General features: G+C 32.2%; 1 protein-coding gene across 9 annotated transcripts in view; it reads left to right on the top strand.

The window, feature by feature from the left end:
• Window positions 1-22,856, top strand: part of LOC111421693 (par-3 family cell polarity regulator) — a 43,891-nt gene extending 21,035 nt beyond the window's left edge. Inside the window, exons 1-18 of one of the 9 annotated variants that reach the window (XM_071201250.1) lie at window positions 4,235-4,398; window positions 6,111-6,395; window positions 7,242-7,768; window positions 7,820-7,951; window positions 8,009-8,212; window positions 8,270-8,430; window positions 8,492-8,712; window positions 8,775-8,963; window positions 9,074-9,241; window positions 15,283-16,040; window positions 16,799-17,115; window positions 17,233-17,301; window positions 17,486-17,710; window positions 17,767-18,161; window positions 21,258-21,434; window positions 21,494-21,609; window positions 21,814-21,897; window positions 22,318-22,856. In XM_071201250.1, coding sequence (XP_071057351.1) covers window positions 6,198-6,395; window positions 7,242-7,768; window positions 7,820-7,951; window positions 8,009-8,212; window positions 8,270-8,430; window positions 8,492-8,712; window positions 8,775-8,963; window positions 9,074-9,241; window positions 15,283-16,040; window positions 16,799-17,115; window positions 17,233-17,301; window positions 17,486-17,710; window positions 17,767-18,161; window positions 21,258-21,434; window positions 21,494-21,609; window positions 21,814-21,897; window positions 22,318-22,636 — 4,260 coding nt within the window. In that variant the 5' untranslated portion in view covers window positions 4,235-4,398; window positions 6,111-6,197 and the 3' untranslated portion in view covers window positions 22,637-22,856. Of the gene's footprint in view, window positions 1-4,234; window positions 4,411-6,110; window positions 6,396-7,241; window positions 7,769-7,819; window positions 7,952-8,008; window positions 8,213-8,269; window positions 8,431-8,479; window positions 8,713-8,774; window positions 8,964-9,073; window positions 9,242-15,282; window positions 16,041-16,798; window positions 17,116-17,232; window positions 17,302-17,485; window positions 17,711-17,766; window positions 18,162-21,257; window positions 21,435-21,493; window positions 21,610-21,813; window positions 21,898-22,317 lie in introns of those variants that run through there. The other 8 variants (XM_071201251.1, XM_071201249.1, XM_071201247.1 and 5 more) reach the window with 8 other exon arrangements.
• The last annotated feature ends 3,170 nt before the right edge of the window (window positions 22,857-26,026 follow it).

The raw sequence follows: 26,026 nt of genomic DNA, 5'->3' as shown, positions 1-26,026 counted from the left end.
AGGTATGTTAGCACAAATATTATTGATAATCTATAAATGGGCATCGAGTTACTCCAGATTTAAGTCAGCGAATGCTCGACTCTGCCTATGTCGTTTGTTTGCCTTCCGTTTCTAGGTCAATTGAATTTTATAAGGGTGCAGGTTCAACTCTTGATGAAAAATTCGATAGGTTGAGGTCGGTGAAAGGCAAAGTTTTTGGGGAGATTTTCACTTCGACATTCAGGTGCAATTCGAGTAGTTGAAACATTACAAGACGATGAAACAAGGATGCAGCACGAACTCTGCACTAATTTTAATAATAAAATTTATGACCATGCGTTGCTTAACACTGCAACTTTCGATTATAATTTGCCTAACATTATTTACTACTACTTTCATATTTGATAGTTTGAGGTATACTAATCCTGGTGCAAAACCCGTTAGAGCTTTTTTGTCTTTTGGTTCTAAAAAATATACAATCGAAAACTTTTCATCTGCGTCTGATGAACCTGGATGATGCTGAGAGATTCCAGTAGCGATGCTGATTCAGATAAAGGTTGATTTTAAAATGTTACCAACGATATCGAGGAGAAGGATGTTGACACATATCTTGGGAAATGATTAAGAGGCCCCAGTTGATATTGGAGTAAGTTGGACTTTGAAACATGAGCGGATAATGATAATTAAAGATTATATTAAGAATAATTACAAGACTGCAAGATATTACACATTACAAGATGTTGGAGACTATGGAAGACGTATGACGAAGTACCGATTTTGAAAGATGTCGAAACGATGTCTTCGAGTGTTCTTGAATATGTCATGGACAATGTTTATGAAATCAAAGTTTGAGGTTGAGGTTGGTGAATGATGATCAGAGTTCGGGCAGTTTAGGAAACGTACGAACCTCAACACATGGTAACAGATAGAGAGATGGTTTCATATTCACGACCAGAGTAGATGGTTATCAGCTGCTGTGTGTTAATTGCTGCTTTTATTTACCTGATTCCGCAAAAAATGTGTTTTATTGGACATCTATTATACTTCACTTGCAATTTTTCTGCGATTTCCACCTTCTCTTTCACTATACCCATTCCGATTCCTATTCCAACCCTAATATCCATCTCCAGTACCTTGTTTCTATAGCTTCTTATATAATTTTTGTTTTTTCCATTCTTATATACCCACACGTTGTAATTTATGTTGTTTGATACTATATGGATATACATACATTAATTGTGCTGTTATTTTTGAAAGTGGTATAACTCCGCTTTTTATAAAAATGAGTTAACTGTAATTTTAGTAAGATATAGACATCCTCTTTCCATATTTATAATCATACATTCAATTGAGTGTCGTTTTCTCATAAAAAAATGTTATTGCAAAACTTTTTTTTTTATATGAAATAAGTCCATTCCTAATTATTATAATTAAAACAACTTTCTTATTGCAATTATTATTGATTATTACAACTTGTAATCATAAATATATTCTTGTGTGCATCTACTCAGCGTACGCCAATAAAAAGAAGACGAAACAGAAAGTTTAAAGGATCAGCCAGAGATTGTAGTTATAAATACTTTTTTAATATGGAAAAAGAAAGCATTGCGGTATGTAAAAAGTTCTTTATAGAAACATTTGATATAACTATAGGCAGACTACATAGGGTTCTGAGAGCAACGGTAATAGGAAAACACGTGGAAAAATGAAAGGATCTTGCAGAAAGAGTGATGAGAAACTAGTAGATGCCATAAAAGATCATATAAAAGATTTTCCACACTATGAAAGACATTACACGCGTTCTAAAAATCCAAACAAAAAATACTTGAGTTCTGATTTGAACTTAAGAAAAATGTTTCTCAGAGAACATAAAGATACATGTCAAAAATGCGATTTCTAACAAAAAAAAGTAGCCTTTTAGAGGAACATAGCATACATTTAAGCAATGCGGAACTGGCTCGAAAAGTTTTAAACGAAGATCAAACCTTAGCACCAACGAACCAAAATAAATATTTCGCATTTTCCTTTGACCAACAAAAGGCGCTTCCATATCCCAAATTATCTGTTTCTGTTGCATACTATAAGCGAAATATGTATTTTCTTAATGAAAGTTCATTATTTTCATGATAACAGAATTCGAGTTAGAAAAGAAATAGCATCTTGCTGCCTGAAGTACATTCAGAACGTTACAACCCAAGATCACATTGATGTGGAAACCGAAATATTAAGCTCGCACTGATGTGGTTAAGGATTGTTCAATGAGCTGATAATAACATAAACGTTATTGATCACAAATTTTTATTGTCAGGTCATTCATTTCTTCCAAACGACAGATTTTGGAGTTGTGGAAACAGCATTAAAGAAAAAGGATCAGTTATATACTACTCAAGACTATTATAATGCTAATTAAGTCCAGGATTTAATTAAGGAAAACTAATTATTAAATAATTTTGTGGGATTAAGCCGAGGTAGCTTGCGGCCGAGGCATTACAATTAATACTACATCGATACAATGTTATAGAACACATATTGAAGCGCCACTGCTGCATGCGATCTCGGATTAACTTGGAACGGGAAGTATGTTTTTTCGGAGTAAGCCGAGGCATTTCAACATGTATTGTTTAACATGGATATGCTTTTAATTGTAATGCCTCGGGCGCAAGCAACATCGGCTTAATCCAGGAAAATTACTACATATATCTTGTGGTATCAATACTGCCCTGATAAGAAAGAGCATTTACAGAAATTTACTTGTAATTGAGATTTTAACAGAGCAGAACTCAGAATTAAATGCAAAAAATGTCACATCTACTCCACATTCCCTAATTTTTGAACATCTTTTATAGTACCTGCAATTTTTTTATCATATGATTGCAGTCCAACATCCTGATACAACATAACCCATCCCACCAAACTCCTTAACATTAATTTCATCAGTATTTGTGGTGCTACAACGTGTTGGCAATGTTAATCGTTGAGCAAGTGTGAAAATGCCTGAAAATATCAAGAAAACACGATGTGTGTTTCAAAGTAGTCCATGCACATCAATCAGACTGACTTCCTTATGAAATTTAATGAGCGACATTGCCATTTAACAGCGTTTCTGTTTCGCCCACAGTATTGTCAATACAATTGACAAACAAGAATTTGTTGTGAATGATGTTTTGGGTTGGCACTAAACCCGATAAAGTTTTAGAAAATGATGTCCAGATTTTGGAAAGATGTGATTCATGTAAGCCCATTGATCCAACTTCGACTTTGTGGCACAAAGAGGTCACTAGAATGGAAATCTCTTAATAATATTAAAGCAAAGTTTTTCTAAATAACCCCGAAAGCATTTCTCAGCTGAAAACAACCATTCAGGAAGTAATCGAAAGCATCAATGTCTTGATAATTCAGCGAGTTTTGCAAAACTCGAGTTTCCTATTTTATAACTGATATTTTCTGTATTCTATTTCCCCTCCTTCCTTCCACTCACATTTCTTTATTGAACATAACATGACCGTATTACACATTCCTATATAAAAAAGATGCTTCATTAAATGAGTTGCTCGCAAGTTTGTGTTTATATGGTATCCTAAAGATCTAAATGATTTTTCATTAGGCAACAACTTAAGGTAAATAGATCTTGCTAATCGCGATGCAAAGATTAATTCTCCAATATACCTAAATATGTAAAACTTGTAATTGTATCACTTTAACTCCATCGCCATTAAACAAAACTTCTACACCAAGAAAACAGGTCTATGAAATTGTCATTTAATCACGTTTGAGGAAATAGTTATTTATGCATCAAGATGTTAGAGCAATACGTTTCTTTAATGCGAACTATTTAAATGAATGGTCTTTCTCGCTTGGGCGAGATCATTTTGTTTTTTTAATTTTTTAATAAATGAAAATATGTAGTAATCAGATATTTCTAGACTTAACAACTTGTTTTGTTGTAGTCTTAAAATACTTCTGATAACAATTAGATTAAAAATAAAGTAGTCATTTTTTTAAAATATTATAATAAACTTAAGACGTATGTTTATCTCAAAACAATGGGTAATTATTTTATTTTTTTTTGTCTTGCCTTTTTTGTTATAAATGACAAAAAAAAATCTTTCACTATATTGCAGAAATAGTAAGTAGGACCCACTATGTCGCGATTTCTACCGTCTACAATAGCAGCGATATCCGTCCCCACCATGGACGTGCACACACCTTGCAATGTTGTCGGGTTTACCAAAGCAGTTCTCTGCTACCTGTGCGCGTGATCAGGTGTTTCACTTCGAAAAAGACGCCGTTTAACGTGTTTGGTTTTTTATTTTTACCATCAGTTCGTCGTATTCCGACCCTCTGCAACATCAAAAATTTCATTGTGTCCGTTGCGTCACTGGCACCTTTTGTGTTTGTTCAGTGAGTTTTGCGAGTTGTGTACGTGGAGAAGTAACGTTATTATTATTATGTAAAAAAATTTCAATGCCTAATTTAAGAAAAAAAAAATTAATCGCACACTTAATAGTTTTAGTTTATTATCGAAGCAGATTGTTCTCTTCAGTTATGCGTCATACCTTATCAAAGTACAAACACAACGATCGCATTCTGCTGATTTTTGCAATTTTTTTGTTTATGTTAGATCAAAGTTTAACTTTAGAGTGGACTAAGCTAACTGTTAAACTTGTTCACCAAATACCGATGAGAGTTAATGCCTTATTCATTAAAATGAACAGTTAATCAATATAAACGTTATAACTACCGGGGTTGCAAACGTTTAATATATACAAATTTAATTGATTTGAATAAATTGCCGTTGATTGGAGCTCAAATTTGTCTCGCTTTTTCATTGGGAATATTGTTGCGAAAATGTTCCCAGTGCAATACAAAAACTTAAATAGCTTCTTCTATGCCATGCGAATCCAATAATAAAATTAACGCAATCCGTACATACCGAACAGTCGAATACTTTCTAAATGGCGGAGAAACGGCTCGGCATGGAATAATAGATCGTTTGCGACATAACGCCGCTGTGTATATTGTGGGAAATGTGCTGGGAAATTTTCGACTTTATTGTTTTGTAGTGGTAAACGTTTTGTAAGGCGATTTATTGCTATGCAAATAAAGAATAGATTTTTTTTGGTTTATTGAACTCGAAGTACACCAACAAGAATTCTTAGTATGTACTCGAAATCATTAACGTATCTATTTAGTAATTAACAAAAAAAATGTCTAGACGATTCTCTTAAGGTCGTCATTAACCTTACCCTGGAGGGTAAATTATTCTAATTAAAACCAGCTCTCAGGTACTCCAATTAAGTGTAATTTATTTGGCGTCGGCTTTGTCATCTTTTCCGCAGATTGGGATTAACTAGACCTCGACGGTTACTTTTGTAATTCTTGTAATCATATTTAATGATACTCGCAACATTTTTATATATTTTCTCATCTCAAAACGTGAATAGCTATTGGCTACTGCGCTCTAGAAAATCGGTGAACAGCGAAAAGCCGACAGCTACCAACAATTTTCTAACAATTCCGTTAATACGCTTATGCCTACGTAACCGTTAATAACAGGTCTGGTATATGCTGATGGAAATATGTTAAACATGCCTCGAGATAAACCCGACCACCATACCATTAAGTACTTCGTTCATGTTCACTTGCGCCAAGTAACCAAAAATGGAAGATTTTATTTTATCGTAACACTACCGTTTCAAACGGAAAAGCAATTTAATATCTCTCAAACACGTGTTACGTGTTACCACGCCATAAATAATAAATAAAATTTTTTAATAGGATTAACCTAAACGGGATAAAAATGAACAGTTATTAAAATTAACCAAACTACTCATTAGCGTCTTATCTTATTCGTGACGTGAATAAGCACCACAACGGCAACTCTATAAGTTGCACCTCTAAATAAGGTACCAAAGCCTGAGTGAGTTGCCAACTCAACCTTGAAATACCTTACAACATACACGTACGTTACGTACATACATGAAAATTGTATGATCCTCAATTCATGACGTTCATATAGACTTGCGTAGTACACCTTAATTGGGCATTGAAATTCCTAAGATAAAGGTCTATTTTTATGCTCCATTTTTAACATGCCTTTTTAACGTTTCATTTCTTACGATTTATAACAGGCAACGCGTTCACTTTAAGAATATAACGTAGAAAAAATCGTTGCAATGTGAAAGGTGGTGAACTTTAAACCGATCGTGCACAAGAAAATGTTCGATAGTTGTCAATCAACGAATGCCGGTCCGAAATGTGCAGAAGTTGCGGAAAAGATCGTACAAATCTTCGGGTGGAGACACACCTATAACGTGGAGAAATTGCAAAGGAACGTTCCCGATAGAGACACAACTAGAATTTCTATCACTCGCCCCACCATTGAATATCTAAAAGCAGACGTATCTTCTTCAAAGGTAAGATAAGATGGTAAATTTCAACTCATAAAAAAATCTATAAAATCCTCTTCATGGCAGAGAAATTCGCGAGGTCAACAACACCAAAGAAATTTTTTTTAAATACGTTTCTTAATCATTTAAAAAAATTAAAAATACATCTTCATTTATAATCATATTTAATTTAAAATGACCGGAAAATGCCATCAACATCAAATAGATTCACAGATGTTCACATAACGCAAAAGAATAAATAAAGATGCGCGTTCTCAAGGCTTTGCTCACCAGACTATGACTCCTTCCTTCCATACTCTCTAATCGTTAAGATCCTGGGTTATCTACAACTCACATACTCATAAATATTCAGAAACCAGATAAGGATCTCAACTACTGCGAGAACGGAGGTATGGACGAGGAATGTCAGAATCTGAAGTGTTTATATACACTACTGCGTAGTCTCGTAAGTTTTCGCAAAACACCTGATTCAATTCATTTCAAATCATTTCGATTCAGTTCGATTATAGTAGGTAAAAGACCTTGAAGAAAGTTTTCTTCTTGAGTAGAACGTGCCAACTGGTACTTTCACGAGACTCGCTCAATATTTTGATTACACCGCCTCCGGGAACGCTTTTAGTTTTTACGACCGAGCCCTGATAAATTCGCGGCCGACGACGTAGAGGGATTTTTAACGTTCTCCCGTTAAAATATGCCCCTATTGAGATAAAGAATGACATGGATCGCATTCCGATACGTCAACGAACACCAAAAGTGGATTAGCGAGGCATTTCAACTTGATGTGGACCATAATTTTTCAAGAAACTTGTTTTACACTGCACACATCTAACGTAAACGATTTCTTTTTTTAAGGGCCCGGACTCTTGGGTTTCGGTGCATAATCTCCAATCGCAAGGTGGTGGAATTTTGGATCCAGACGATCGTTTGAGTGATGTTGTGGACGATAGGGAACAAATTTTAGCTAGCTTTGAAGATGGAGATGGGGCACATCATCACGGGGGTGGTGATGGAGCCAGCGGAAGTAGTGTTGGAACTGGGAGTCCCGATATATTCCACGATGGGGATCATAAATACCCTCCATATCCAAGAACTGATATAGAAGTAACTGGTGAACAAATAGCTTCCGGAGGAAATGGTGCTCTTCAAGTTCGGAGAGGTAGTGAACCGGCGTTAAATCAACTTCCAGTTGGTCCACCTCCCTCTACCGATCACACCAAACGGTGGAGTGCGGCTCCGTTAATTTTAGAACCTCCAAATGTAAGTTATAGTGGAGAATGGGTTGAAGATTCACGGGAGGATGAAGAGGATCAAGGATTTAAACGAGTTGCTAGGGATGGAAGTAATAGATTATCCATGCAATTTTTGGGGGAAGGAATGGGGTATAAATCTTAAATTATTTTAATTTTAAATTACTTATTTTAATCTTAAAGATATAGATGGGCTGAAGCTGCAGAAAGAGCTGCCTCAGCAAGATCGCATACTTCGCTGCCTAGAGAAACCAAAAGAAAAGAACCGTTAGGTCAAGCAAATTCCACTAGTCCAGTTTTAAATGCTGATGAGAAGTACGTTGTAAAAAAATTAATTTTTAATTTAATTAACATTTATTTAACATTTATTAGGAGTGAAGTGATTATTATAAGAAATGAACTGGGACCTTTAGGAATTCACGTAGTCCCTGATTACGATAAATCGGGCAAAGATCGCGGATTACTCGTTCAAGGAATCGAACCTGGTGGACGAATAGATAGAGATGGAAGATTAGCTGTTTATGATCGGATCATTGAAATTAACGGCCAAAATTTATTGAATATGCCATTTCAAAGGTAAATTATTCTCAATCTTAATCAATTAAAATTATTTTTTTGTAATTTTAATTTTAGGGTGCAAGAATTATTTAAGTTATCTCTGACCTCAACAGAGTTGAGATTAAGGGTGATACGAAACAATAATTCCTCAGAAAACATTCGAAAACCTCCTCCTCCTGTTTACCCAAGGTTTCCAGATGACAAAGAAAACGTGTTGGTTGAGTGCGAACAGAAACGTAAGCCTTACATAATTAAATTAATTAAATTTATTACAACAATGTGTAGGTTACATTCCAGAGACTACAAACACCAAAGTAGCAACTGTTTCGCCTACAAAGAAGCTTCCTGCTGTTCAAAGAAATTTAAAATCTTTGCTTCAAGCAAACACTAGAAAAATTGGTAGAAAAATTGAAATCGATTTAATTAAAGGTCCACATGGATTAGGTTTTAGTATAACAACGCGAGATAATCCCGCTGGTGGGAATTGTCCTATTTATATAAAAAATATTATTTCAAAGGTAATTTTACACATAAAAAAATGATTTTTGAAATTTAAATTAATTTATTTTTAAATAAATAGGGTGCAGCTATTGAAGACGGTCGATTAAAAATCGGCGATCGTTTATTAGAAGTAAACGGCGTCGAAATGACCGGAAAAAGTCAAGCGGAAGCTGTGGCAGTTTTAAGAAACGCACCAACAGGAAGTAAAGTAACAATCGTAGTATCAAGACAACAAGACGTAACAGACATGAATTTACCCCGAATTATTGTAAGAACCATCATTTTTAATTAACGTTTGCTTTTGTAGTTGTCTAGTGTAAATGCAAAATGTAGAGTTAATTTTTCATTCACTATCATTTTTGTATTGTTGTCCTACAGGGTGTAGATGAGTGTCCTGAAAAAGAAGAGGAGGTTGGTGAGGGAAGAAGGGAAAGTAACACGCCCCCTACAATCCCTCCGTTGCCTCAGGGTCACATACAAAATCGCAACACCCCAGAGAAATCGGGGGTTGCCAAAATCATATCTCAATTTCAAGATAATGTGAATGTTAGTAGTGTTTTATTTTAGTGTTGCTTTGCACGTAGATTTTTTTTTAATGTACAGGATATTTAATTAAGGTGGACCACTACTTAATTGTTTAAATCAGGACAAATCATGCTAAAAATATTGTTTACAAAACCACTTAATTTATTGATCAAAAAGGTTAACCTTGCAAACTAGAAATTAAAATTAAAATGAAATAAATAAGTTACAAAAGTTGAGATTATGCTGGTCAAAAATATACTCTCAAGATGACTCAAGAAGTGTCTGAGCAAAGTACTTTCTGGCTATGTACTTTATTAACACATAATAATTGACATATACTGTTCTTCCATGGGCACTGATTATTATGTGAAAAGCCAATGGTAAATGCAGCTTTGTTAAAAGGCTGCATTGTTATTGGGTATGTGTAAAGAGAAGTACAGTACAAAAATACAGTGGGTCGGTCATACTAATGAGGGTGTTCATAGAAACGAGGTTGTAATTAAATAAATTAAGCTTTTTGGGCAATTTTGACCATAACTGATTTTCCTTGAATTGCTTTCACTTGGTGATGATTTCACTTATATTTATGGAATTTTGATTTGACCATTTTACAGCAACATTAAATGGTTTAATTGCATCGAAATGGCAAATTTTTTTTTCAGTTCAGTCACTTTCATCTTCATCTGAAGAAGACATTTCCACAACATCTACTGCCTCATCCTTGTCTAAATCTTCCGCATCTGCAGCAGTGTAGCCACCCTAAAATCTGCAGTTTATGATTTTGCTATCGACTTCTAAAACCACTTATGCATTAACTTAGTTGAGCTACTTCGTGTAGTAAATTTATTCTATAATAGTAAATCTATTCCCTAATAGCATCAAGGACCAAAGTTTTTTCACATCTTAATTTTTCCCTTAATATACTTAACGGAATGTTATCTTCGTCTACATCTTCATTATGTTGATTAAAATCTGAGAGGATGTTTCTTACTGAGTGCTGCAGCTATTCCTTCTTCCGTTGGTACAACAGAATTGAGCAAACTGTTTCTATAGTACAGTTTGGTAAGCCTTAAAATATTTTGAGATAAGAATTTTACAAAGATCATCGCAAAGATCTTTAGTCCTCAGTTCTGTTGTTGGTGGATGGGACGGTGCGTTATCCACAACGAGCATTGCATTTTGAGATAACTCCTGAGCACGCAGAAAACATCTCACCTACGAATTGTGTAATATAATTTTGAAATATGATCTTCAGGTACAAAATGTTGAAAAAATCACTCCTTAAAGAGTTCCCCGGTCATCCACGCCTTCTTAGTGCTTTTGAACAGCAATGAGTTGTTAAAATTTGTATTTTTTTGTTTTCCTTATCACTAATGATTTCAGCTTATGTATGTTTCAAGGACAACGTTACACAACGTCAGTCGTTGCTTCGAAATTTTTAATTCAGGAGCAGTTTTTTCTGCTAATGAGACATAAGTTTTGTCAGGCAATAAGCGCCAATACAATCTTGTCTCATCAGCATTATAAATTTGATGCCGCTTTAGGTCATGCTTTTGAATCATACTTTTAGATCCTCTTTAAAAGGGTCTATTGCATCTGGGTTGACCGATAATTTCTCCCCTGCGATTTTCAAAAACCTTAAGCCACGACGATGTTTAACTCTTTGCAGCCAACCATCACTGGCAGTGAAAGAATCAATGTTCAATTGTTTTGATAATGACAATACTTTAGTTTCAGCATATTTCTTTTTCTTTAATAAACCAATTGTACAATTTCTCTTCTAAAAGTGGAAATGCTGACTTTTTTAAGGTGCACTTTTTTGATGGTTTTAGCGTATTTATCGACAATAAGTTTTTCATCCTTTTATACCACAAATTGTTGATTTTGAACTCCGTATTTTTTAGATATCGTCGTAAATGACATTCCTCTTTTACCTTCTTTGATTATATTAGCTTTTTCTCTTAAACTCAAAAATTATTTTAATTTCCCCATCTTGTTCTAAGCATTCACAGCACAATGTATTTACATCGGAGGCACATAGCTACCTTTATACACACGATATGTTGAATGTGCTTCAAAGTACAAAATAAGGGATTTCCTCGATACGGCGTTCAATGTAAATAATTTCGTGTTCACACCATCGTCAGATTCTCATTACCGAATGCTCGCATCATCGCGAGAACATAAAAAAAACGTCCAAAACTCAATTAATAATTACCTTCAATGCGTTTATTCTTTCTCGCGCTTCTCAGGCAATTTGGTTTTTAACAATGATAGCAAGAGGCCTTTGTATAATAATAGGGTTTTGGTTCAAGAGTCATGTAGTTACGAGTAGTTCTAAATTTTTCTGCGCACACATATTGCAAATTAAATAAATGCGCAGAAAGGTTCAGAACTATTCGGAGCTATAGAACTCTTGAACCAAAACAGGCTTAATATGTATTGTCATAAATGTTTATGACGTTCTGAACTATCTGATTCTATTGTAGTAATATATTTCGATTTATCTTAGGATATCTGCCTTTAAGTCTCAAAAAGAGGCTGCGCTAAAGTTCTATTTTAATCCAAACAAGTAGAGCAGTGTTTTTCAACCATTTTTGTTTAGTGGCATGCTTGAACTTTTTTTGGTAATTGCTCATATCATAACGGTTTCAATAATTATAGGTGATTTCACGTTCTTATCTTCTGTATGGTCTTAAATACTCAATTTTCTCATAATTCATCAAATTATCATTTATCTTACCACATTTTTTAGCCATATCTTTAGGCAACAAATCCTTAGGTAATTTTGCTGGTTTTTGTATTACTGTACTTGAACAAAACTGTAAAACATTTACTATTACTTAGTACTCCACCATTCACAGGAATTAGTATCTCTTTTAGGTTTTGGACACTGCAGATAATAATCAAGTTCAACCCCAATAGGACTTTTTTCATTGAATATAACTTTATTTATATCTGGTTTGTCATTAGCAACCTCATTGAAACAATCCTAATACGATATATAAAATGTCTTGTTGCAGTTTCGTCTAGTTTTCTTCTCTTCGCTTGTAATTCATCATCACGTTCATTTTACTAACAGAACTGTCGCCGATTAAGTTTTAAAAATTCGTATAAAATCCATTTCTTGGGATATGAGTATGAAAATGTCCCAAAGTGTTAATAAAAGTGTTCTCTTTTCAATAAACAAACACGTTTTGAAAAATAACTTTTAGTTTTTGAGAAAACAATATATAAAGTTTTGGTAAAATTTTCGATGTTGCAATTTTCATCGATAATTTGCAAAATTCGCTATAAAATTAATTTCTTGAAAGATCCTTGTCGAAATATCACCAATTTTTAATTAAATTATCCTCTTTTTAATGCAACAAGCCGTTTTGAAAAATCACTTTCACTTCTTGAGAAATAAATTTTTGAAATAATCGATAATTTTTTCGAATTTTGTAATTTTCGCCGATTAAGTTTTAAAAATTTGTACAAAATCTAGTTCATGAAATATGAGTATGAAAATTTCCAAAAGTGTTAATAAAAGTGTCTTCTTTCCAATGAAAAAACCCGTTTTGAAAAATATCTTTTAGTTTTTGAGAAAACAATATTTGAAGTTTTGATGAAATTTTCGATGTTGCAATTTTCATAGATAATTTGCAAAATTCGGTATAAAATTAATTTTTTGAAGGATCCTTGTGAAAATAGCACCAATTATTAATTAAAGTATCCTCTTTTTAATGCAACAAGCCGTTTTGAAAAATCACTTCCAGTTCTTGAGAAATAAATTTTTGCAACGAAGGACAATTTTTTCGAATTTTGTAATTTTCGCCGATTAAGTTTTAAAAATTCGTATAAAATCGATTTCTTGGAATATGGGTATGAACATTTCCCAAAATGTTAATAAAAGTGTCTTCTTTCCAATGAACTAACACGTTTTGAAAAATATCTTTTAGTTTTTGAGAAAACAATATTTGAAGTTTTGATGAAATTTTCGATGTTGCAATTTTCATAGATAATTTGCAAAATTCGGTATAAAATTAATTTTTTGAAGGATCCTTGTGAAAATAGCACCAATTATTAATTAAAGTATCCTCTTTTTAATGCAACAAGCCGTTTTGAAAAATCACTTCCAGTTCTTGAGAAATAAATTTTTGCAACGAAGGACAATTTTTTCGAATTTTGTAATTTTCGCCGATTAAGTTTTAAAAATTCGTATAAAATCGATTTCTTGGAATATGGGTATGAACATTGCCCAAAATGTTAATAAAAGTGTCTTCTTTCCAATGAACTAACACGTTTTGAAAAATAACTTTTAGTTTTTGAGAAAACAATATATGAAGTTTTGATAAAATTTTCGATGTTGCACTTTTCATCGATAATTTTCAAAATTCGCTATAAAATTAATTTCTTGAAGTATCCTTGTGGAAATATCACCAATTATTAATTAAAGTATCCTCTTTTTGATACAAGAAGCCGTTTTGAAAAATCACTTTTAGTTTTTGAGAAATAAATTTTTGAAGTGATCGACAATTTGTTCGAATTTCGTCGATTAAGTTTTAAAATTCGTATAAAATCGATTTCTTGGAATATGAGTATGAACATTCCCAAAATGTTAATAAAAGTGTCTTCTTTTCAATAAACGAACCCGTTTTGAAAAATAGCTTTTAGTTTTTGAGAAAACAATATTTGAAGTTTTGATAAAATTTTCGATGTTGCACTTTTCATCGATAATTTTCAAAATTCGCTATAAAATTAATTTCTTGAAGTATCCTTGTGGAAATATCACCAATTATTAATTAAAGTATCCTCTTTTTAATGCAAAAAGCCGTTTTGAAAAATCACTTTTAGTTTTTGAGAAATAAATTTTTGAAGTGATCGACAATTTGTTCGAATTTCGTCGATTAAGTTTTAAAATTCGTATAAAATCGATTTCTTGGAATATGAGTATGAACATTTCCCAAAATGTTAATAAAAGTGTCCTCTTTCCAATGAACCAACACGTTTTGGAAAATAACTTTTAGTTTTTGAAAAAACAATATTTGAAGTTTTGATCAAATTTTCTATGTTGCAATTTTTATCGATAATTTTCAAAATTCGCTACAAAATTAATTTTTTGAAGGATGCTTGTGGAAATATCGCCAATTATTAATTAAAGTATCCTCTTTTTAATGCAAAAAGCCGTTTTGAAAAATCACTTTCAGTTCTTGAGAAATAAATTTTTGAAATAATCGACAATTTTTTTGAATTTTGTAATTTTCGCCGATTAAGTTTTAAAAATTCGTACAAATTCTAGTTCATGGAATATGAGTATGAAAATTTCACAAAGTGTTAATAAAAGTGTCTTCTTTCCAATGAACCAACCCGTTTTGAAAAATATCTTTTAGTTTTTGAGAAAACAATATTTGAAGTTTTGATAAAATTTTCGATGTTGCAATTTTCATCGATAACTTTCAAAATTCGCTATAAAATTAATTTCTTGAAGGATCCTTGTGGAAATACCTATCACCAATTATTAATTAACGTATCCTCTTTTTAGTGTTACTTCGTTAGTTAAATCAGCATCAAAAAAGTTTATCTTGGATCCAAATAAGTTGACGCGTCTTATTAGCTTTCTTATTAATTTCATTTTTATTCAGAAATGCACCAGAAATTATAACCATAATGGCCGCGTAGATATGCCGTATAACCGGATATCCGGTATTTTCAAAATTACTATCCCTTTCATCACTAATACTTAGTAATACTACTTATTACAAGGAATTATAACTTATAATTACATATCATCGTGTTTTACTCAAAAAGTCTGATTTTAATTCAATAATTAGAAGGTTTTATTGTAACCTTTTGGATTCATGATCAAACTATGCACTCATACTTTACTTCATAAGAGTTAATTCATTTTTTAAAGTAGACTTTTTTTTTTAATGGCTTTACCACGATTATTTTGCATAAATATGCCAAAATAGTCCATGGTTTAGTAATGGATATAATAGATAAGGTACCAACTTTACTCAGATATCCTGTACATAAAAAATCATTTTATTTAATACTAACAAAACGTTATCCAATTTTAGCCGCCAGAGAAAGTGGACGAAAGTTCGCAATTTCCTTGGAAACACAAAGAAATTTTAACTTTCAACATTCCCGTTCATGATTCTGAAAAAGCTGGATTAGGAATAAGTGTGAAGGGAAAAACAAGTGGCTCCCAAGATTTAGGTATTTTTATTAAAAGTGTCATTAATGGTGGAGCCGCGTCTAGGGATAAAAGACTGAGGACAAACGATCAATTGCTTAACGTAAATGGGGTTTCTTTGTTGCAACAAACTAACAGCGATGCAATGGAAACTTTACGAAAAGCGATGTGTCATACGGAAGGACCCGTTCCTGGTAATATTACTTTAACTATAGCTAGAAGAGCTTCATCACCTGGACCTAATCGCAATACAAATCATCCATCAAGCGAAAATTTACAATCGCACGAAAGCGATCCTTCATTAACTGATCATTCTAATGCGAGTTCAGGTTCGACTGGTACGGTTATTTTTAATCCTAATAAATCACCTCCAGGGAAACAACATCAAATTATTCAACCGCTTAGTCCTTTGCATACTTGGAATCCCGTTTTGGAGAGATTAACTGGAAATAAAAACCAACAACAACAACTTAGAAATGAAAGTTATTATAGGGCCACACATGATACATGGAATGCAACTATGTTTAATGATCATCTTTCACCCAACATTACAACTACTTCGCTTAGTTTACCGAATTCTGAACCGATTTTAATTGAAGATGAATATGGAACTAGGGTTTTACCTCATCAAATATCAAGGTAATAATTAATTTTATCCACAATCACCTTATAATTGAAGTTTTATTCATATTTATGAACTGTATAAAGTACCACTTTATCCACTAGTGGAATAATAAAGTAACTTTATTCCACTAGTGAAATAATAAAGTAACTTTATTCCACTAGTGGAATAATAAAATAACTTTATTCCGCTAGTGGAATAATGGAAAATACAATCCTAAATCAATCACATCCTATTTATTATTTATATTAATAGATATTTCGTTCTTTGATTTGTCATATTTTACATCCTTTCCATTAATAACCAGCTTGTAATTCAACACCTCCCAATGTTTTTTCAGTTAATTGCAAGGATTTTTGAGCAAATTTTTAATGATTTTTGCAAATCATTTTTTGATAACATCAGATGAAATTTTGGCGATTTTGATTCTAAATGATTGTGGATAATACGTTGTATTGCATGCGTGTTTTAGATGCATTTTATTGAGATGATTTTACTGTCTAAAAAACTTACACAATAAATAACTATTATCCATAATCACCTTATAATTGAAGTTTTATCCACACTTATGAATCGTATAAAGTACCACTTTATCCACTAGTGGAATAAAGTTACTTTATTCCACTAGTGGAATAATGAAAAATACAATCTTAAATCAATCCCTGGACCTTGCAGGCAATAATTGGACAGTTGCTTCTTCACTTTCTTACACATTTTTACACAATAATAGTTAATAATCTAAAATTTTATTCTATTAAATTATTTTTTTATTTAGAACAAAAATTACATTACCCACTACAAGCACAACAACTAACATTGAAAGCCGAAATGAACATGAACCTGATGGAAAAGCTAGTTTATCTGGATCAACTTGCGATAAAAGTACTGAATCTTCATCACAAGTAGCTTGTACTGATGCAACTTATGCGAGTCAATTATCGTTAGAAAATCCGGCTGGTTTTTCAAGAGACGCTTTTGGTAGGCAAAGCATGTCAGAGAAAAGACACGCAACTTTAGACGCTAAAAACACCGATACTTATCAAAGAAGTAAGAAGATGCGGGAAGAAAGGGACAAAAATAAAGGACATGAAAGTACGTATTCTTTTTAAATTATTTAAAAACAATCATTAAAAACTCATTTCAAAAAAAAAATCACGATATTTGTAATATAACATTCATCTAAATGTTAAATCATTTGTCCTTTAACAGCAAATTTAGTAAGAGTCGGATCCGTGGAATCTGTAATAAGCGTCAACAGATCACATGAACACCCCGAATGTAAGCATGTTCTAAGCGTTTTAAACGCCAAATTGTTTTTTTTTAGTTTTTGGTGGAGTTTATTAACACTATTAGTTAGAGTCTAACACTTTTCCTTGAATGCCAAACGATGCACTTTTAATTTATATCATAATGAATCAATTTTGTAATTCATGTCTTAATTAATTTATTCCTAAATTAATAGACGCTGATAAATTGGGACAATTAGGCCCATCACTTGGAATGAAAAAATCATCAAGTTTAGAATCGTTACAAACGATGGTTCAAGAAATTCAAATGAAAGAAGAAGGAGATCCAGCTTATAGCTTTAGAGGTCCTAATGGTGCTTTAAAAGTTCTTAGAGGTCGTGGATGTGAAGAAAGGTTCAGAGCCGCCGTTGCAGTTGATCCAAATCATCGTAGTGAAATATGTAAGATTTTTATTTTAATAAAATGATTTTTATTTATGTAATTATTGTGTATGTAGCTGCGAAAAAACATTGGTTAGTTGATCCACCGGTTGAGGAACGTGAAATCGATGGATTTACTAACGTAAGAGGAGGTCCAAGACAATCTTCATTAAACGCTGCTCTCGACGCAAAACATAAAGCGGTGAAAAAGAAGCCTGGTATTCTGAAAGGAATTGGTTCGATGTTTCGTTTCGGAAAACATCGAAAAATGGAACCGGAAGTTCCCCAGCATTATCATCAAACCGGGGAATTTGAGGAGGCGCAAAAATCCACGGAGCAATTAAACGAATCTTCGAATTCCACACAACATTCGCAAGGGAGTGATAGTAAAAGTCAAAATGAGAGAGTTGAACGTGTTGAACCTTTATATCAAAAACATGGGTTTGTTCATCATCATGCAGAACAAGTACAGGTAATTTCAATTTTAATTAAATAATTAAAGTTTATTTAAAAGAATTTAGTTTATTTGAATCATCTGCATCATACTTAAAAGATTTCTGGCATTGAAATGCTACTTGTTTATTTATTTTCTTCTCAAATCAGCTGTCACTACTCAAGGTCGCTCTCCTAACAGAGTTGATTAATTTCTTTTAGAATCTAATTACCAACATCAAAATTATTTACAATGGACTGCACAAATAATTATAAGCGATTACAACAATTACGGGAATGAATTAAATTTTCTTTTTAATTTGAGATTCATTTATGCAAATAGTGTTCTGATTGTTTAGGGGGATTTGAATATTGATATGATGGAAATAACTGATCGAAAGGCTAAGGCATTGCAGGATCTTTTGTACTCTGCTGGATTGTGATAAATAGTAGATAAACCGACACGTGTAACATGAAATTGAAGGTAAAGTCTCCGCCAAGGGCGTCCATAGTCACGACCATTCGCTGTTTCGGTGATTTTCAGTATGATAGACTCATGGAGGATCTGTACAAGATTCCTTTCTTCTGTATTTTTGACATGCCAGATGTCGACATTAAAGTAAATTTCTTAAGCAGCGCCATACTTAGTGTTCTGGAGGTGCATTATCCACAAAGGACCTGTAAATTTGTAAAATCTCAGGCACCATGGATTACCGACACTATCAGGTCCATGCAAAAACTTAGAGATAAAGCATATCGTGATTTTAGAGCATCTAAATTACCACACAAATGGACTTTTTACAAAGCTATGAGAAAAACAGTCACGGAAGCTATTCGTACAGAACGTAGAATTTATTTTGAATTACAAATAGGAAGTGTTGACAATAAGTGGACAGCGCTAAGAAAGGCCGGACTTTTTAATAGAAAACAGATAGCAATACCTGTACACCTCAGAAACTTGAATGAATTAAATAAACATTTTTCGGGGGGAAGTACCTTGGAGTATGACGTAGACCTCTATAATCATTATTTAAATAGAGCTATACGTGGTCATGTTTTTGAGTTTAATGAGATTGTTAAGGTGTTAGATAGATGTTAGGGTGGAGGAAATTGTAAGATGGATAAAGAGTAATGCCACAAACTATGTTGCCAACATATTACACCATATATTAGGCATATTATAAATTGCGTAATTGGGACTAGTCTTTTTCCAGAAGCATGGAAAATATCTTTAATAAATCCCCTCCCCACAATTAATACTCCACAGAGGATGACGGATCTAAGACCGATTGCCGATCTGGACACTCTTGTGGAGGTGTCTCGTCGTCATAATTTGTTACTTAACTAATCAAAAACAGACATTATTGTTTTTGGTCCAAAGAAACTTAGAGAAACGATTAAAGACAGAATCGACATAAGAATAGGAAACAAACAATTGACATGTAAAAACTCAGTGAAGAGTCTTGATATGATCATTGATGAGAACCTAACTTTCAATGAATACATCACTAAAAAGATCCGTTCTGCCTACAATCAATTAAAAATTATTTATAAAGCATGCCTAAAAATACAAAATTCATGCCTTCGATTTATTTTCGGGATAAGACGGCGAGAACACATCAGTCACAAATTGGTTGAAGTGAGTTGGCTAAATATGATAAATCGAAGAAAATTGCATTGTGCAACAACTTACTTCAACATTATAACATCAGCACGGCCTCCCTACCTTTATCAAAAGATACAGTTCAGAACGGACGTGCACACCCTTAATATATGATATAAAGGAACTCTTACACCGCCAATACATAAACGGCAGTTTTTCAAAAAAAGTTATTCATACAAAATTACTCAATTAATGAATGAAATCTTTCAGTTTATGGGACTATGCACGTCCGTTGGGGTTTTCAGGCGTCGATACCGGACAATTTTGTTCTCAGCTCAATGCGCTTTGCAGAATGTCAATGTGTATTGCAAATGTTGTTTTTTTGCAATAATGTGTTACTTTCTTTCTTGAATTTTTTGAAGCACATGTAGCGTTGTAGTATTTTGGCCACCAGTTTTTATAATCTATGATATCTTCTGTTGCAACTTCCTTTACAATAAAAGCGTTTTTGGCACTAGAAGTTATAATAAGTTCAGATGAATGTATGGACATTATAAACTCACTCTAAATCATTCTAAAATCTCTGTCACAGGGCAAAGAAGAATGTCGTCGCAAGACTGCTGCACCTTTTGAAACCTTCTCTCATCACTTACAGTTAAGGCCATGCATGCTCTTATTATGCAGTGATTCTTTTTTTGCTATATTACTTTTTTTTCTATATACTCCATTATGAATGTTATGACTTCATTAGGGCATTTTGCAGCTACACCCTCATGGTAACTATAAAAAAAAGATTTGTTTGTCTTTAAGTCGTGAATGCAGAACACACACTTAATTGAGATAGGTAAAAGAAATCTTATACATGGATCTGTGGCAGTTGTAGATTCGGTATGTAATCAAATGCAATAGCTGCAAGATCTCGTCGTTCTTTACATTCTTCTGAAGTCGTTTTTAAAGCATTATAGAACTCGTGTTTCATGAATGAGCTTTCCAGAAACAGCGGCTCTTTTTACATTATCTCCTAGAGATTGACTTTTGATTTTTGAAGGCTAATTGACACAACTTAATGTAGTAGTAACCGTATTTAATTTTTGTGCCTGGAAATTTTTTAAGAAACAACTCGTACATTGTTTTTACATTAAGCCGTGCATCTAGATACTTGAACTCCTTTCACTTTCTTCAATGGCATTTCCTTTAATATTTGTACCTCGTTTATCACAAGAAACTTCATCATTCACAAGTAAACGCTTAATTCTTTTAACTTGTTCCAAGCTAATACTTGCAAATGCTCCTTGACAAACCTTTATTCTTTTTCTTTGATATTAACAAAACGTAGAAACAATCAATCCCATTTCCCTTACGATTTTGTCTTTTGGCTACAATTATAGAAGTGCAGTTGTAGCATCTCATCGTCTTGAAATTCAGATTCATTTGCGATGTGTGGTAATTATCATTAATAACACATAATAGTATATTATATCATAAAAAGGAAGAAACTTTTAACCTAACTAATAATTTTGTTAAATATTTCAGGTAATTCCTGAAGGTTCTGCCGTCCCATCTGGAAGATATAGCAACCAATCTACAGATCAAAATCAAAATCGTTCGAAAGGACATCACCACCACCATCATCATCATCGTCAAGGATCGAGACATGGTTACTATTCTTCAGATGAAAGGGAGAATCACTACGAGCAGGTATACCGAAGAGTACGTTTTATTTATCTTCTAAACAATTTCGATTGTTTTAATTAAATTTGATTTTACAGAGAAATGAACCCAATTTCAACGAATATGGCAGACCAGGAAGTAGATCAGGAATAACGGAATCCTCAGTACCTTTCACGCATTACGTTAATTACAATGAGCTACAAAGCAGGATAAGGTAAATCTCTTAATTATTACGAAAGTTAATTTTGGATTTGGGTCACCAAAAATTTATATATTTAAAGAGAATTTAAAATTTTTTAAATTTACTTCTCTGCACAACTCGAAATAAAATAAAAATCATTTTATGTTTACTAACTCGTGATTGTTTCCGTTTTTTTAACGAATTTTAATGATGTTTGTTATGGTTTTGTCCGATTAGCCGAAAAGAACAGTTATCTGAAAGTCAAATTGTGCAGATGCGCCTTCAGGTGCAACAGCAGAGGTTAAAGGTGGAGGAAGAAAGGTAACGCACCCGATATTTCATATCTTTTGGTTGCACTCTGTTATTGTTTCTTCTTTTTTTTTGATTGCTACTGGTTGTTTTAACATTGATTTGACAAATTTGGTGGTAAAAAAGATTTATACATTAAATTCGTCGAATTTAATTATGCATGTTTGTTTCGTTTTTGTGTATGTTTAATAAAAAAATTAATCAAATTTTTTTATACCAACTAAATGATTTTTTTATTGAGCATATATATTTTATTTTCATTAGGTGTGTGGTTCTATCTTTCCATTCTTCATATCTTTTCCTCTTTAGTATTTTGATTTCTTTCTTTCGTTGTAATCATTATTTTTTGAAAGTAATTTTATTATACATATGTAGGTTGAGATAATTAGGGTTTTAATTTAAGCCACATCTTAAATGCTTATTTTTTTATAGTCGGAAACAACATCAATATCATTCGCAAAGACAACCAAGGGATAATCAACTAAGACCTATATCGAATTTTTACGAATACGAGAGTATTCAAACGGTGCTAAATTCTCGAACTAGGACAACGGCGGCTCCGAATCAAGCCGCTTATCATGCTCCACCTCCTTACCAGGACACGAATTCGAATAATTCATTGCCGCGACAGCAACCCGTGCAAGGTAGAAACGTAACGAGGCAGCAATATCAAAATAACCACCAACATCGGGGACCCTTTGTAACGCAAGTTACTATTGGGGAACATCAACAAAACGGAACTAAAGTATAATATAATAAGGCTTAATTATTTAATACTGTGTAATTGAAATCGTAATAATATACGTCCTTTTTTTACTTAATTATTTTTATTAATTGTATTTTTTAGGTGATTTATACGCGAATGAAATTTGTAAATGTATATAATAGAATTAATTTTTAAAATATTTTATATTATTTGTAAATAGGAAAAAAATTAATTGAATAAAATTTTATATTATATTTTTCAATAACTTGCTGTTTTATTTTATTTATTTACATCTGAAGGCTGCAACAGGACCAAGTCCCACAAGTATTACCTCACTAAAACTAAAAATGTTCATCGCTCAGAACAAGTAAATAAAACACCGTTATTGCTAATTACTAGTGATGGAACAGATAGTGATTTTGCAAAAAGCCGGATTTTTCAAAACGTGTTGGTTCATTGGAATGAGGACACTCTTATTAACACTTTGGGAAATTTTCGTACTCATATTCCGAGAAATGGATTTTATACGAATTTTTAAAACTTAATCGGCGGATATTGCAAAATTCGAAGAAATTGTCGATTATTTTAAAAATTTATTTCTCAAGAACTAAAAGCGATTTTTCAAAACGGCTTGTTGCATTAAAAAGAGGATAAATACACTTTATTTAATAATTGGTGATATTTCCACAAGGATCCTTCAAGAAATTAATTTTATAGCGAATTTTGCAAATTATCGATGAAAATTGCAACATCGAAAATTTTATCAAAACTTCAAATATTGTTTTCTCAAAAACTAAAAGTTATTTTTCAAAACGGGTTAGTTCATTGGAAAGAGGACACTTTTATTAACACTTTGGGAAATTTTCATACTCATAATCCGAGAAATGGATTTTATACGAATTTTTAAAACTTAATCGGCGGAAATTGCAAAATTCGAAGAAATTGTCGATTATTTTAAAAATTTATTTCTCAAGAACTAAAAGCGATTTTTTAAAACGGCTTGTTGAATTCAAAAGAGAATACTTTAATTAATAATTGGTGATATTTCCACAGGAATCCTTCAAGAAATGCATTTTATAACGAATTTTGAAAGTTATCGATGAAAATTGCAACAAAGAAAATTTTATCAAAACTTTAAATATTGTTTTCTCAAAAACTAAAAGTTATTTTTCAAAACGTGTTGGTTCATTGGAAAGAGGACACTCTTATTTAACACTTTGGGAAATTGTCATATTCCAAGAAATGGATTTTATACGAATTTTTAAAACTTAATCGGCAGAAACCGCAAAATTTGAAAAAATTTACGATCATTTTAAAAATTTATTTCTCAAAAACTAAAAGCGATTTTTCAAAACGGCTTGTTGCATTAAAAAGAAGATACTTTAATTAATAGTTGGTGATATTTCCACAAGGATCCTTCAAGTAATTAATTTTGTGGCGAATTTTGCAAAATATTGATAAAAATTGTAACATCGAAAATTTTATCAAAACTTCAAATATTGTTTTCTCAAAAACTAAAAGTTATTTTTTAAAACGGGTTGGTTCATTGGAACGAGGACACTTTTATTAATACTTTAGGAAATTTTCATACTCATATTCCAAGAAATGGATTTTATACGAATTTTCAAAACTTAATCGGCGAAAATTGCAAAATTTGAAAAAATTGTCGATCATTTCAAAAATTTATTTCTCAAGAACTATAAGTGATATTTCAAAACGGCTTTTTGCATTAAAAAGAGAATACTTTAATTAATAATTGGTGATATTTCCACAAGGATCCTTCAAGAAATGCATTTTATAACGAATTTTGAAAGTTATCGATGAAAATTGCAACATCGAAAATTTTATGAAAACTTCAAATATTGTTTTCTCAAAAACTAAATTACTTTTCAAAACAGGTTGGTTCATTGGAAAGATGACACTTTTATTAATACTTTAGGAAATTTTCATACTCATATTCGAAGAAAGGGATTTTATACGAATTTTTAAAACTTAATCGGCGGAAATTGCAAAATTCGAAAAAATGGTCGATTATTTCAAAAATGTATTTCTCAAAAACTAAACGTTATTTTTCACAACGGGTTAGTTCATTGGAAAGAGGATACTTTTATTAACACTTTGGAAAATTTTCATATTCATATTCCAAGAAATGGATTTTATACGAATTTTTAAAACTTAATCGGCGAAAATTGCAAAATTCTAAGAAATTGTCGATTATTTCAAAAATTTATTTCTCAAGAACTAAAAGCGATTTTTCAAAACGGCTTGTTGCATTAAAAAGAAGATACTTTAATTAATAATTGGTGATATTTCAACAAGGATCCTTCAAGAAATGAATTTTATAACGAATTTTGAAAGTTATCGATGAAAATTGGAACATCGAAAATTTTATCAAAAACTTCAAATATTGTTTTCTCAAAAACTAAAAGTTATTTTTCAAAACGTGTTAGTTCATTGGAAAGAGGACACTCTTATTAACACTTTGGGAAATTTTCATATTAATATCTCAAGAAATGGATTTTATACGAATTTTTAAAAATCGGCGGTAATCGCAAAATTCTAAGAAATTGTCGATTGTTTCAAAAATTTATTTCTCAAGAACTAAAAGTGATTTTTCAAAACGGCTTTTTGCATTAAAAAGAGAATACTTTAATTAATAATTGGTGATATTTCCACAAGGATCCTTCAAGAAATGCATTTTATAACGAATTTTGAAGGTTATCGATGAAAATTGCAACATCGAAAATTTTATGAAAACTTCAAATATTGTTTTCTCAAAAACTAAATTACTTTTCAAAACGGGTTGGTTCATTGGAAAGATGACACTTTTATTAATACTTTGGGAAATTTTCATACTCATATTCCAAGAAATGGATTTTATACGAATTTTTAAAACTTAATCGGCAAAATTGCAAAATTTGAAAAAATTTTCGATCATTTCAAAAATTTATTTCTCAAAAACGGCAAGGTATTCGGCCGAATTTTAAAAAAGACCGGATACCGGACAGTTGCCGGATATCCGTTCCAACACTACTAATTACTAATTCTTACCAGTAATAAAAATTATTACTAAAACATAAAAATGCTATATACTTGCATTAAATAAAAGGGGCTTTAACGTTTGTCCTTTTATTATTTGTTTTTCGTTTGTCTTATTTTTATAAATACATTTTAACAACAACTTTATTCCACTGCTAACACACGCACATCCACACTACGTCTTTTCCGTTCTTGGTTCTCAACTTTTTCTTCTTTTATCGATCGGTACTGTTCTTATGACTTCAAAATATTCAATAGGTGTTGTTACATTCGGCTTCGCTAAATGATATCTATCATTTCCCAGAACGGTGTTTCCTAGATACAGAACCTTTATAAGATGGCTTCATCTATTTAAGTTGCTCCGTAGCCGCCATTTTTCGTCTAATCAATACTAGA

Source organism: Onthophagus taurus, chromosome 1, assembly GCF_036711975.1.
Source record: "Onthophagus taurus isolate NC chromosome 1, IU_Otau_3.0, whole genome shotgun sequence".
NCBI lineage: Eukaryota > Metazoa > Arthropoda > Insecta > Coleoptera > Scarabaeidae > Onthophagus > Onthophagus taurus.
The sequence above is the reverse complement of the archived record's forward strand: the minus strand, read 5'-3'. Positions and strand labels throughout refer to the sequence as shown.